General features: G+C 47.3%; 1 protein-coding gene and 1 long non-coding RNA gene across 4 annotated transcripts in view; one reads left to right on the top strand and one right to left on the bottom strand.

The window, feature by feature from the left end:
• The window catches only part of NAALADL1 (N-acetylated alpha-linked acidic dipeptidase like 1), a 35,803-nt gene extending 22,382 nt beyond the window's left edge, over positions 1-13,421 (top strand). For 2 of the 3 annotated variants that reach the window (XM_081174053.1, XM_081174051.1), the window contains exons 9-19: positions 131-250; positions 1,294-1,379; positions 2,367-2,430; positions 3,571-3,638; positions 4,010-4,104; positions 4,934-5,024; positions 5,830-5,911; positions 7,048-7,221; positions 8,221-8,311; positions 10,924-11,016; positions 12,127-13,420. In XM_081174053.1, coding sequence (XP_081030179.1) covers positions 131-250; positions 1,294-1,379; positions 2,367-2,430; positions 3,571-3,638; positions 4,010-4,104; positions 4,934-5,024; positions 5,830-5,911; positions 7,048-7,221; positions 8,221-8,311; positions 10,924-11,016; positions 12,127-12,298 — 1,136 coding nt within the window. In that variant the 3' untranslated portion in view covers positions 12,299-13,420. Of the gene's footprint in view, positions 1-130; positions 251-1,293; positions 1,380-2,366; positions 2,431-3,570; positions 3,639-4,009; positions 4,105-4,933; positions 5,025-5,829; positions 5,912-7,047; positions 7,222-8,220; positions 8,312-10,923; positions 11,017-12,126 lie in introns of all 3 variants that reach the window. The other variant, XM_081174052.1, reaches the window with a different exon arrangement.
• LOC308575533 lies at positions 3,687-13,798 on the bottom strand. Its single transcript, XR_014002864.1, has 3 exons — positions 13,428-13,798; positions 11,968-12,290; positions 3,687-4,053 (listed from the first exon to the last, which is right to left on the bottom strand). It is a non-coding gene; the product is annotated as an uncharacterized lncRNA (long non-coding RNA).
• Between the last annotated feature and the right edge of the window lie 524 nt (positions 13,799-14,322).

The following is a 14,322-nucleotide window of genomic DNA, read 5'->3' as shown; positions in this document are numbered from 1 at the left end:
TTCCCACCTAGTTAGTCCCACTGTCCTCTAGGGGGCGCTCCTGCCCACTTTGGGAGCCGCAGATCCATCCCTTTTCAAGCTCCCATCCAACATGTGCCCTTCTATGAGTTCCTACTCCTTCCTCCGCTAGATCGATACGTCCTCTATGGTAACCACCGAGACAGCTGGGTGCATGGCGCTATCGACCCCAGCAGTGGAACAGCTGTCATGCTGGAGATCAGCCGAGTGCTGGGGAAGATGGTGAAAGAAGGTGAGCTTAGGTCGGGGGCTGGGATTTTATTTTCTTTGGTGGGGTGTGAAACATGGCAACTCTAGGGGAAGGTCTGATAGGTCCGGGGAGATGAAGATGCAATCCACAGAGGTAGGTTAGGCTGGGAGGTGTGGGATGGGTTTTAATAAGTAGGAGAGGATATATTAACTGCTCTCTATCTCTCCAGGCACCCACGTGTGTGGGTTGAACAGAGTTTCAAAATCCCATCCTTGGCAGCAAAATTTAAAGCATAGGAGTTAGGCTGTAAAACCTTGCTTTGAGCAAATCCAGCTACGAAGTAAGCTGGCTCTTCCTTTCTTACCCCACTTAAGATTCAGGCAACAACTTGGGAAGTAAGTTTAAAAATATAATTTACATATAATCTTGCACTAGTTCACAGTAAAGGCAGCAGTAAGAACTATGCAGGCAAAATACTTATATTTACAGGGCCTAAACCTTGAACAAATGGAGAGATGTCTGCATCCAATGCTGGTAAAAGGAAGAGAGAAAGAGAAACAGGAAATACCAATGTACTCCTTCCTCTCAAGGAGAGGAGGGGAAGTGACATCACACAGAGCCCTTTCTGTCAATTCTATTTCTATGGTCTTGGGTATCTGCCTATCAGCAGTAAAGCTCTGTGGTATTCACCTCTTCTCATGCTAACTAGCAAGAATGTGCATCTGTTAGGTTTGGTTGCTATCGCCCACAGGAGGCAGGAAATGGCCCAATGTCACTCAGTGAGCTTCATGGCCAAGTGGGAATTTGAACCCGGGTCCTAGCCTGACATTCTAGCCACGACACCACACAGGCTCTCAGAAGGAGAAGCAGGCTATGCAAAAGCAGCCAAGGAGAGCAAGGAGCAGGACTGGCCAGGGCTGTGTGTCTTGGAGAGAGTCAACTGACAGCTAAAAAGAGAGACCCGTAGGGCTGCATTCAGCCTGTGGGTCTGAGGTGCCTCACCCTTGCTCTAGAGGAGCTCCACCTGTCTCCAATTTGCACATTCTCATTCAAGTGTCTAGGAATAATGTGTCATTTATTCTCAGGGAAGTGGCGCCCACGAAGGTCCATTATTTTTGGCAGCTGGGGTGCTGAGGAGTTTGGTCTCATTGGTTCTACAGAGTATACAGAGGTAAGAGGAAAGGAGATGGATGGATGGATGGATGGATGGATGGATGGATGGATGGAGTAGGTGAGAGACAGACTGAAGAACAGGTGGTTCTGCACTGTGCATTTAATAATAAGAATAGTAATGTTATTATTTGTACCCCAGCCACATTCAAAACACAATCCTACCAATTTAAGCAGTCATGGCTTCCCCCAAAGAATCATGGGATATGTATCTTGTTTATCGTGCTGAGATTTGTTAGGAGACCATTGCTCCCTTAAAGAGCCAGAGTTGCCAGAGTAGTTTAACAATCAACCCCTCTCCCTAAGTAACTCGGGAAATTGTAGCTTTGCAAGGGGAATACAGGTCTCCTTTCAGCAACCTTAACAAACTACACTTCCCAGGAGTCCTTGGGGGAAGCGGCATCTGCTTAAAGTGGCATGATTCTGCTTTAAATATGTAGCGCAGAGGGGGCTGAGTAGAGGTTGGAAAGGGATCATAGCTTGGTTGGGTGTTTTGTTGTTTATATTTGTGTCGGGGGCTTATGCACTTCAGTTCCCAAAATGTCTGACCTCAGAGTCAGGAATCAGGCTGATGCAAAGCAACCGCCTTTTATTCTTACTATAGGAATGGGGGAAAGGCAGACTGGAATCTGCCGGGTGACTTGTAGCTGATTGCCAAAGGTTCGGCTCCCAATAGTTTAATGCCAATATAGCAAAAAACAAACACCCACACATTTCCCGCAACTGCCCCTTCCCTCTGGCAAATTAGGCTGCTGAAAGGAAGCTTGGGGTTGAAACCAGGAGTGGATTTGGGGGCGAAAGGATCTGGTCCTGAAAACAAATCCCTGATAGGAGCAGAGAGCCTCTTTCTATTGTAACTCTAAGTGCTTGTGACGACTTTGTGGTGCAGGGGTCTTCAACATGCACCATGGGGATTGTCAGGGGGTGGGCTGGAGACCTCACACTTGCGCAGAAGTTTTTTTGCTTATCACATCTCTCCGCCGCACAGGAATTTTATAGCAAGCTGCAGCAGCGCAGCGTGGCCTACATCAATGTGGACATTGCAGTCTTTGGTAAGCTCACCTCACCTTTCCACACTTTCAAGCTGCACTGACTGACTTATAAATTTGTTGTAGTTATAATGCCTGGGAGAGTGTGGTCTGAGAGGAGGGCCCTTGATGCAGCCCCCTGGCTGAAGAGAAGCAGGTTTGGGTCTGGTCAGTGCCTGGAGGGGGGACTCTGGATGTGAAAATCCCACCTCATTTATTTTTTGAGGGAGTTGTGGTTGTTTAGCCTGGAGAAGAGAAGAGAAGAGTGAGAGGTGATATCAGAGCCATCTTCAAATACCTGAAGGGCTGTCCGATGGAAGATGGAACAAGCTTGTTTTCTGCTGCTCCGGAGGGGAGGGCCCAGACTGATGGATTCAAACAACAAGAAAGGAGTTTCCAGCTAAACATTAGGAAGTGCTTTCTGAGGGTTAGAGCTGTTCAACAGAGACATGGACTCCCTTGGAAGGTAGTGGCCTCCCCTTCACTGGAGGTTTCCTCATTTTTCCTCATTTTGTTCTCTCATTCCAGATACAATGGTTCTGGCAGATAACATTAGTGTTCATTCTAGTGCATTGATGTCAAGGAGTCTATAAAAAGACTTAAGAGGGAAAGAGAGAGGGCACTGGGGAGGAAATCAGCGCAAAAATGTATATGGTAAACTGTTTGCAAGAGGCTCAGATAAGGGGCCGTAGATTATGCTTGTTTCCCAACTTGATAATAAGAACATTTGGATCATTTTTTTTACTGGCGCTTGTGAAGGGAAAGAGTCAAACATAAACTCTGTTTTCACAGTGCATGACTGCAGTATGAATCCAAGGAGCAAAATGGCTCAACTTCCGCCGTCATACAGTTTTAAGGCCACAAAAGCTCTGGTCCAACTATACCCAACTGAAAGGCCTGTGGTATCAGATTTTCATTGTCTGATAGTTGTTTACACCTCCATCATTTCCTGCCCACTCTTGCCTCTTGGCACCCTCCCAGGTATTCCCCCCCCCCCAGGACATCCTACCCACTTTGGGAACCAATGGTCTACACACTGGCAAAAGCTGAACTTACCCCTGTCACACAAGGCACAGGAGCCTTACCAGGCAACAAAGGGGGAACCCTACTTGTGCCCTGGGGTCAGGAGAGCTCCCCCTAATGCTTCTATTTCTCCTTTGACAGCCAACGCCACCTTGAGGGCTCAAGGAACGCCACCTGCGCAGAGTGTCATCTTTGCAGCTGCCCAGCAGGTAACTTGAAGAGAATGGAAAATCAACTCCAAAATAACAGTCTCTGTGTAGGAGACACATTCTCAGTTTATTTTTCAGGGAAACAAAGGCTATCGGGGGTCACTGGCCTTACATTTGCAAAACTGGAGGAACGATCAGGAGCACCACACTCATTTTATTAGGGGGAAAGGGAAGGCAGCAGTCAGTCACACCTGCAGCAGCTTGCAAATCAAAATAATGAAGTCAATCCAGCTTTGCAGCCTGAAAGGGGTCTTGGGCTTCAGAGCATCCTTGCAGAAGTGAGACCCCTAAAGGCCATCCTCCTCCCTAAGATGGGTTGTCATGAAATCTGCTCCATTTCTGATTGGGGGGGGGGTTCGTTTCCCTTGTAGGTGAAAACCCCAGCTGCAGATTCTTCCCTGTCAGTCTATGAGAACTGGAAGCAACACTTCAGCCGAAACAGTTCAGTCTATGGCGTCATCCCCAGGTAAAACGATGCTGTGAATGTTTTCCTTTCTTAACAGCCCGTGGACCCCCTCACATTCACAGAGTTCCTCTAACCAGTTCCTAGACCAGGTGTGTGGATAGGAACCGCTGGTTCTCCAGAAGTGGCTGAACTACAACTCCCATCATCCCTTCCCATTGTCCATGCTTGCTGGGAGCTGTACTTTTTCTCCTTGGTCAATCGCTTTAATGTACACAGTGGTGCCTCGCAAGACGAAAAGAATTCGTTCCGCGAGTCTTTTCGTCTTGCAATATTTTTTGTCTTGTGAAGCACGGTCCGTTGCAACTGCGCCTCTTCAAGCGGCTTTTTTAAAAAAGCGCAAGACGTTTTCGTCTTGCGAAGCAAGCCCATAGGGAAATTCGTCTAGCGAAGCAACACAAAACCGGAAAACCCTTTCGTCTAGCGAGTTTTTCGTCTTGCGAGGCATTCGTCTTGTGGGGCACCACTGTATATACTAATATTTATTTACAAAGGTGGTCTATTTTAGTGTATCATTTTTACAAAAAAAAAATTACATGGGTTGTACCCAGCTAAGTTCTACTCAGCTTACTGATATAATAGACTTAAATTCGTCAAGCCCATTGATTTTGAGTAGGACTTTACTGGGGACAACTCGCGGTTAGGGTGTGTATATGATATATTCTCTGGTATTTATTTATAAAGGTGGCATCTTAAAAAAAAATGCATTGCCGTTTATAACTGACCAACCTGCAGTGGGGAGGTTTTTGTGGGTTTGTTTCTGAGGGTTCTGTGTTCGAGTCTCTGCTTCAAGAGATGCTTCCCCAAATTACTGTCTTCCTCCCCCATTCAGCTTAGGGTCTCTGGGTGCTGGAAGCGATTACGCCTCTTTCATTCATTACCTGGGCATCACATCCATGGATATTGCTTACACCTACGACCGGGTAAATTGTAGCCCTGCGCTAGTTGGAATGGTCAAGGGGCAAAGGGAGCTGGGAGATCCAGCAACAGCCCTAGGGGCACAGATTTCCCCTCTCCCTGATCAGTTTTTAAAATTTATTGATTCAAAGTATTTTTCTCCTGCTGTTCAAAAAGATCTTCTTGTAGAGCAGCAACTGCAATTAATCAACTTAATCAACAAGCAGTAACAATGCAAAAATAAATAAATTGCAATAGATCGCTTTACATTTTAAAACACCAGAAACCTTTTTTTAAAAATTCAGTTCCTAAATAACAGCAGCCAGCTGGTACAATCTATAAACACTGTCCAATAAATACTTCTCATCAATCAGATTTGCCCAGTGAGGCTGCAGCAATGGACCCATTCATCTAATCAAAACATCAAACCCCAAACCTATTATGGCTTGTCTGTTCGCTGTGAGTTTAGACACCTCTTAAGATATCACAACCAAATTTTGTGTGATTGTTTCCGAGATCAAGGAGCAGCTTTTCATCTATGTTTGGATGCCATTTTGAATCAAGATGGCAGACTGAACCTTTCAATATTGCTCTGATTGTATTCAAATTTTGTATGATGGTTCCTGAGATTAACGAGCGGGATTTCCTCTTTGGTTTGAAACCAATGGACGCCATCTTGGATCAAGAAGGCTGACTAAGCCTTTGAAAACTGCCCTGACTTTAACCACAGATTTGAAAACTGAGCTGATTTCTTAGAATTCCTAAGCAATGCTGGGGGGAAAGGCTCCTGCTAACCACATGATATGACCTTCCCTTCTTTCATTTGTCTAGTCCAAGACTTCGGCCCGCATCTATCCAGCTTATCACACAGCCTTTGACACTTTTCACTATGCAGAGAAATTCATTGACCCAGGTGAGGGGTGAGGGTGGAAGATAGAGAGTCAGCGAGAGAGTAAATCAGGGTTTGTTAAGGGTGCTGGGAATTGTAGCTCGGGGGTGGGGGCAAACCACAGTTCCCAGGATTCCTTGAGGAAAGTCCTGTGCTTTAAAGGTATGTTGTCTATGCAGCCTAGAACTTCTCAGGTTGCCTTTGCTTCTCTCTTGGACTGTTGGGGTAATGGTTGGCAGCCATGAGAGCTACCTCATGTTTATCTGTTGCCTTAGCTGAATTTAAAGTACAGTGGTACCTTGGTAGTCAAACTTAATCCATTCCGGCAGTCTGTTCAACTCCCAAAACTGTTCAGAAACAAAGGCACGGCTTCTGATTGGCTGAGGAGCTTCCGGCACTCAATCAGAAGCTGTGGAAGCCGTGTTGGACGTTTGGCTTCTGAAAAACGTTCGCAAACCGGAACACTCACTTCTGGGTTTGCAGTGTTCGGGAGCTGATTTGTTCCGTTCAATTACCAAGGCACCACTGTATTCAATTCCAGCATGCTTAGGAGCACAACATTCGCACCTTAAAGGGTCAATAGCTGACCAGAATATACTATCTGTTTCTGTGGAGAGCAGCAGCCTGTCCTCCTTTTGCAAAACAGCGTAAATGTTGTTTGACAGTGAGGGGGCAGGACTGAAGATTTGGAGATATGCTTCAGAGCATATCTTTCAGAAAAGCAGAGCTTTTCCGGAGCCCGGAAAAATTAATAATTAAAATTTGGATTACATTTTGGTCTTTTTTATTTTAGTTTTTTGTTTTTAATTAGATTATGATGTGGACATGTTGATTGGCTGTCTTTATTGGAAAATCAATAAAAATGATTTTTTAAAAGTTGTTTGACAGTGGAACGGTCTCCCTTGGGAGGTGGTGGACTCTCCTTCCTTGGAGAGGTTTCTAAGCAGAAGTTGGGTGGCCGTCTGTCATGGATGCTTTAGCTGAGATTCGTGCATTGCAGGGGGGTTGGACTAGATGACCCTTGGGGTCCCTTCCAACTCTATGGTTTTATAAGAGAGAGAAATCCCTAGGACTGTACTCGCTGAGTCCGCTAAGGCTGGGCACAGGCCAGTTTGCTCTGCTGCTGCTGCGTCTGGGGAAATTCTCTTGCCCCTTCCCAGGGTTCACCAGCCACCAGACTGTGGCACGGACAGCTGGCAACGTCCTGATGCGCCTGGCAGATGCCTTGATCCTGCCGCTCAACGTGAGCGACTACGGTGAGACGCTGCAACAGATGTACAGTGTTGCCAGAGAGGCGTTCCAGGCAGACCTGACCCATCACAACATCTCGCTTGGTGAGACGGGTGGGAATGTGCAGGATCACAGGCTGGGTTAGTGGGCAGGTGGCCTGCAGGTGGGATCGCCAGGTGCAAAAGAGAATAAGGGGCCCGCCAGCCTTTCCTCCCCTTCATTAAGGGGTGTGTGGCAATTAGGGGTCATTAACTTGGATAAGGACTGGGGTTTACCCAAAGCGGGGGTAATTAATAAAAGAGTCGGCTGGATCTCTAGATCAGGCATAGGCAAACTCGGCCCTCCAGATGTTTTGGGACTACAGCTCCCATCATCCCAGTGGTCAGGGATGATGGGAATTGTAGTCTCAAAGCATCTGGAGGGCCAAGTTTGCCTATGCCTCTCCTAGATCCAAAGTGTGGGGCTAAGCACACTCTTCAGCATGAGAAAGATCCCCAGCAGCAGAGTTTTAAGGCCATAAAAGTAAGCAGCAGTGTGAAGCATGAGGAATATAGGCTGTTAGTCCTTTTAGATATCTTGCTTAGTCCACTTACAGTGCTTCCCCTCTCTGCCCCTCTCGCAATGACAGACCACACCATTAGTAAGTTTAAATGCTTTACTTACAAAGCTCCAAAGGGTCAGATTCATGTGTTGTCCCATGCAGCAGCATGAAGAACACAGGTAGAAATATTGGGATGTGAAATACCTCTAAGCACACGGTCTGAGCTTGTAAAGGGCAAGCTCAGGCACATCCTGTCTGCTTGGTGAAAGGTGAAAGGAGAGCAAACAAAGGAGGAAACTTAACTCCCTTCCTTCCAGGTGAGGGCTTACAGTTCTGTGTTCTTAACCCATTCATGCATTAATGAGCCCCAAGCTTGCTAGTTATATTTGACTGCAATTTCCCACAGTTTATAGCGCTGAAGTTTAGCCGCTAAACTGAACACCACTGCTTAGGAATAATAGGCTGCACGAACTATGGGCTTGTCTACTCAGGGTAGAGGCTAAACCTGACCCTTAGCTAAACCCTTAAAGGCACTGATCTGTTTTGCTCTTTTGCCCTTCAGATCCACTCTGGGTCGCAATAGACCGTTTCCAGGCCGCCGCTGCTGGTCTTAACCAGCGCATAGCAAACCTGAGAGAGGAAGCAAACCCCAGGTGAGCGTCTCCTCTTCTGGGGAACTTTGTACTATACATGCATATAGAAGTATTTGAATATGGCAGATTTATATAGTAATCTAGAGCAGTGTTTCCCAACCGGTGTTCCATGGCACACTAGTGTGCCGCGAGACGTTGCCTGGTGTGCCGCGGGAAAAATTAAAAAATTCGAAAGATAGCTTCATATCCGGAGAGGCGGCCTTCAGGCGAGTTTTAATTTTAATTTTCCTTCTCCCACTTAATGCCCCACGCTCGCCCGAGCAGCTTGCAGTCCTCGGTAACCACGGCGACCTGAGGGAGGGGAGGGAACAGGGAAGTCGAGGGCGGCGGCGAGCCGCGAGGACGTCAGTGGGCCGCGCCGCCTCGCCCTGGCACGGTGTGAGAGCCCCGGCTAGTGGCGCGAGCTTCGGAATAAGTGGGATCCGCATGCGCGAGACCGAGATCGCGGGTAAGGAGCTCAGCCCTGGGCAGGAGGAAGCGGGGCCGCGCGTGCGGGCCACATCCCCACAGAGAGCGAGCCTCCCCCGGCCCACCACTCCGGGCAGGTCCACTCGCATGAGGGGGCGGCGATGGCGACGGCCGGCAGCTTGCCTGCAATGCCATCCCTCGAGCAGGCGAGGAGCCCGGAGGCTACCAGATGCGAGTCCTCTTTCCCACCCTGCTCGGGAGTCCAGAGCACTTGGTCGCATTCAGGATCTAGAGTGGGGAAGCGGGGCTTGTGTCTGGGCTGGACACATTGGGCTGCCTGTGCCGCTCGACCTGCGGGGAGAAATCAGGGTGGGAGTCACGACCGTGAGGCAGGGCTGCCAAGTGTGGCAGAAGAGGACACGGCCGTCGCACCTGTCCTTAGGTAGGAGCTTCTTCCGTGTCGACCTGCTGCCCTAAAGTCTTGGCTTTTTTCTTGGCTTTTTGGCGGTTGGCACAGAAGGAAGGCAAGGGGGAGGGGAAAATTGAAACTTACACTTTTGTGCGTCCCTCCCGGCGTGACGCTGCGCGCTGACGTCACGGGGCTGTAATGGTGGTGTGCCTCGAGATTTTTTTCATGAAACAAGTGTGCCTTTGCCCAAAAAAAGTTGGGAAACACTGATCTAGAGTGTACAAGTTGTCTCATAGCCACCAGTCTGAATAACCCAGTGATGATGCCCTCTGGCCAGTCAGTGAGAGATGTTATGGGGCAGGGGCTTATTGGTAGTGTCTCCGCATTTGTGAAATTTGCGCTCCAGGAAATGTGATTCACCTCTTGAGATTTTTTTATGTGTGTTTCAGTGTGCATTTGATTTAGTTGCTGTGATCCGATTACTCATTCTTAGTCCCCTGATGTTTCATATATTTTTGTAAAAACAAAAACAAAAAACTAATGTTTTCAACAACTCTGTAAAGTAGGCTGGTATTGTTAATTTATTTTATTTGCTTGTTTATGAAAATATTTATAGACCATTATTTCATAAAGAATATCAAAGTGGTTTACAACAAAAATACACAAAACTATATAGTAAACACCATATTAAAAGTTTTTAAAGAGACATCAATTAACCATTGGGGATGGATATCTCCTTAATTGTCTGCATAGGCCTGGCAGATTAGAAAAGTTTTCAGCAGGCATTTAAAAGTTGGCACAAAAGGTGCCTGCTGAATGTCTAGGGGCAGAGAGTTCCACAGGACTGAGCTAATGACACAAAAGGCTCGGTTTCTTGTTGTTGTTGTCAAATGAGCCTCACCAACTTGGGGAATGACCAGTGACGCCCCTGCAGATGATCTCTGTGACTGAGCTGGGACAGAAGGATCAGGCGGTCACTGAGGAACCCTCGACCTTAGTCACTCAGGGCTTTGTATTATTATTATTATTATTATTATTATTATTATTATTATTATTATTATTATTATTATTACCCTGCCCATCTGGCTGGGTCTCCCCAGCCATGCTGGGTGGCTTCTAACAAAGTATTAAAATACAGTGGTCTGTTAAACATTAAAAGCTTCCCTAAACAGGGCTGCCTTCAGATGTCTTCTAAAAGTCTAGTAGTTGTTCTCTTTGACATCTGGTGGGAGGACATTCCACAGGGTGGGTGCCACTACCGAGAAGGCCCTCTGCCTGGTTCCCTGTAACATGGCTTCTCGCAGTGAGGGAACCACCAGAAGGCCCTCGGCGCTGGACCTCAGTGTCCGGGCAGAAAAATGGGGGTGGAGACACTCCTTTTGTAAGTCAATACAAGGACCTTTATCTTGGCTTGGTGGTGGGTGAGCAGCGAATGCAGCTGTTTTAACAAGGATGCCATGTGTTCCCATCAGGTCAGGGGCTCTCATCAGCAGTCTGGTTGAACTTCCAAACCAGGCCCAAGGGCAGCCCCACACAGAGCACATTGCAGTAGTCCTGCCTCAATGGATGGATTACAGTGCATCAGGCTATCCCTGTCCAGGAACAGCTGTAGCTGGCAAACCAAACAGCACTACAGGGTAGTGCTTGTTCCTGAGCAAACTTGGCTTTCACATAGCAAACCAGCTCTGTGAAATTTTGCTGTGGGGCTGACACATTCTATGATTGGCCCCAAGATGGCTCTTAGCCCAACCCTCTTTCTCCCTCCTCTTTCTCCCCCCCCCCAATTTCCTGAAAGCCCCCTGGACGTGCGGATGGTGAATGACCAGCTGATGTTGTTAGAAAGGGCCTTCCTGAACCCCAGAGCCTTTCTGGAAAAGTATTACTACAGGTAAGCAATACCAATGGACCGGCTTTCTGGCTTTCGATGTGTGATTCACTTGTGGAATTCACTGCCACAAGATGGCAGTGGTGCATAACCACTGAGATTTTGTGTTTTAACTTGCTTGCTTATTTTAAAAAGGATGGGCTAACTGGGGCCTCCAGTGTCAGATAAAGTGGACTTATCAATGTCAGGCAAGAACCAAAGAGCAGGAGAGGACTTGCTCATGGCTTCCTTGAGCAGTGGTGGGAAACCTGTAGCTCCCTGCATCACTTCAAAAGCCCTTTGCAAGCGATCAGTTACTATCTGTGGCAAGAGCAGTCTGCCCTCACCCTCTTGGCCACCTGCAGGGTGGGTGGGAGGGAGAGAGAGAGAGAGAGAGAGAGAGAGAGAGAGAGAGAGAGAGAAGGGGCTGACTCCAACCAGTTTTTGCCCTGCCTCCTATTGGCTGCAATCCCACCCACCACCGGCATGCTACCCCTGATTGTTGCTTCCAAGGTGGTTTACATAAACTGTAAGGTAAAGGTACCCCGACCATTAGGTCCAGTCGCGGACGACTCTGGGGTTGCGTGCTCATCTCGCTCTATAGGCTGAGGGAGACGGCGTTTGTCCGCAGACAGCTTCCCAGTCATGTGGCCAGCATGACTAAGCCACTTCTGGCAAACCAAAGCAGCGCACAGAAACACCGTTTACCTTCCCGCCAGAGTGGTACCTATTTATCTACTTGCACTTTGACGTGCTTTCGAACTGCTAGGTGGGCAGGAGCAGGGACTGAACAACGGGAGCTCACCCCGCCGCGGGGATTCGAACTGCCGACTTTCTAATCGACAAGCCCTAGGCTCTGTGGTTCAGACCACAGCGCCACCCATGTCCCATATAAACTGTAAAACCATGAAATAAAAACCATATTAAAAATAAATAAATCAGAAATCAGCTAACTTGTTATGGAAAAATGCATACCTCATTGCCTGCGTAGACCTGGCAGGATAGAAGAGTTTTCAGCAGGTGTTTTAAAAGTTGGCACAGAAGGCGGCTGCTGAATGTCTAGTGGCAGAGAGTTCCACAGGGCTGGACCGATGACTCTAAAGCCTCAGTTTCTTGTTGCTTTTCCTCATCCAGCCACGTCATCATGGCCTCTCGGTCATCTTCTCTGGCCACCTTCCCAGGACTTGCTGATGCCTACGATAACGCCAAGGAGGACGGCCAGTGGGGTGAGGTTCACAAGCAGCTCACCATTGTAATCCAAGCGATAGAGAATGCCGCCTCTATCCTGGAGCCTGTGGCTGAATAACAGGGATGATAAAATAAAAATAATAAGAGAAGCAGTATGTTCTATTCCTCACTGACTTGCTTCGTCCACCCTGTTTTTAAAGTGGTTTTGTGGGTCATGAGTTTGTCTTATCATTGTTTTGTTTTTCTTTGATGCCTGTAAGCTACTCAGGGGATACTCGGAATGGGGCAGCTTGAAAATTGTACCAATAAATAAATAAATGCTTTGCAACACTTTGAACAATGTTGTAATTGGTTCATTTACATAATCTCTCCAATCCTTATGACAGGGGTGGCTTTATAGCTCAAAAACAGCACTTTGAATTGGACCCAGAAACTAATTGGCAGCCAGTGCAGTTGGGCCTGGATCCGTGTAATATGCTCAAACTGTCTTGCTCTGGTGAGCGATCTGGCTGCTGAATTCTGCACCAGCTGAAGTTTCAGAACTGTCTTCAGAGGCGACCCCATGTATAACGTGTTGCAGTAATCTAACCAGGGCTGGATTTAGGTTTGATGAGGCCCTAAGCTACTGAAGGTAATGGGGCCCTGTATATGTCCAGCTGTCCTTTGTAGACAACAAATTGTCGCTTTTTTGTGTTGAATATATGCTATATAGTACCGTAATTCATGGTCCTAATAGGTATCTCAAGCCATTTACACACACACAAAAATGTATTTTATCAAAGTAATTGTTGAACTGAAATACAATTAAGAAGTATATTAATAGTGAAATACATTTAAGAAGTATATATACTTTATCTCATATTTTGGAAATGTACATCCAGTTTTTTTTTCCTTTAAATTTTTTTGGGGCCCCCAAGAGAGCGAGGCCCTAAGCTATAGCTTGTTTAACTTATACATAAATCCAGCACTGAATCTAACCTAGAGGTTACTAGAGAATAGATGACAGAAGTTAAGCTATCCCTTGTCCAGTTAGGGGTGCAGCTGCGCCACTAGCCGAAGCTGATGGAAGGCGCTCCGTGCCACTGAGGCCACCTGAGCCTCAAGCGACACAAAGGACCCAGAAGTACCTCCAAGCTGTGTACCTGCTCCTTCAGAGGGAGTGTAACCCCATCAAAAGCAGGCAATCTCCCATAGTTTTCATCTAGGGAACCGCCCAGAAACAAAAACAAAACCCTAACGAAGCAGACCTTTGTGGCAGTTTGAATCCCTGTGTGGCGTTTGCCTCCTAGGATGGGTCATAAGGAAAGGGTTAAAATGGGTGTGATATGATTGGCCAGTGAGAATGCAAGGGGGGAATAAAAGTTAGAGTGGGAGGTTTTGAAAGTCAGTTGAGGTTTGGGAGTTGGGAGTTGAGGTTTGAGAGTTGAAGAAGGAAGAGGGAGGTTTGGTGTGGGTTGGTAGAGTTGTATTGTGAGAGAGTGAGAGGAATTGTTAGGTGGAGTCAGATAGATAGTTGGAATAATCAGTTTGAAGTGGTTAGGAACTAAGAATAAGAAACTGACAAGAGAAAAATTAACTGAAACCATAAGCTTGTTCCTGCATTTAAAAATAAATTTGATTATTTGTTCATGTTAACAACTGACTGGACTCCGTGTGTCCCCATGAGATACGGGGTGGTGGCAGCGGAAAAAGCAATTGCAGTGGCGGCACAGGGTCAGTAGACCGTCAAACGTCCGGGGGCCCTGTGTGTGGTCGCCACACCCTGCAACGGAGTGAGCTCCCATTGCTCTGTCCCAGCTCCTGCCAACCTGGCAGTTTGAAAGCACACCAGCGCAAGTAGATAAATAGTCACGGCTGTGGCGGGAAGGTAAACGGCCTTTCTGTGCACTCTGGTTTCCGTCATGGTGTCCCGTTGTGCCAGAAGCGGTTTAGTCATGCTGGCCACATAACCCAGAAAGCTGTCTGTGGACAAACGCCGGCTCCCTCTGCCTGAAAGCCAGATGAGCACCATAGTCGCCTTTGACTGGACTTAACTGTCCAGTCGGTCCTTTACCTTTACCTTTATCAATCTGGGAAAGCCTGTCTGAGCAAAATTGCTTTTGATTGTTTCTGGAAAGGGATGCTCTTCCACAGACCGGGGCA

The sequence above is a fragment of the Podarcis bocagei genome (assembly GCF_964188305.1).
Source record: "Podarcis bocagei genome assembly, chromosome: 16".
Taxonomy (NCBI): Eukaryota; Metazoa; Chordata; class Lepidosauria; order Squamata; family Lacertidae; genus Podarcis; species Podarcis bocagei.
The sequence above is the reverse complement of the archived record's forward strand: the minus strand, read 5'-3'. Positions and strand labels throughout refer to the sequence as shown.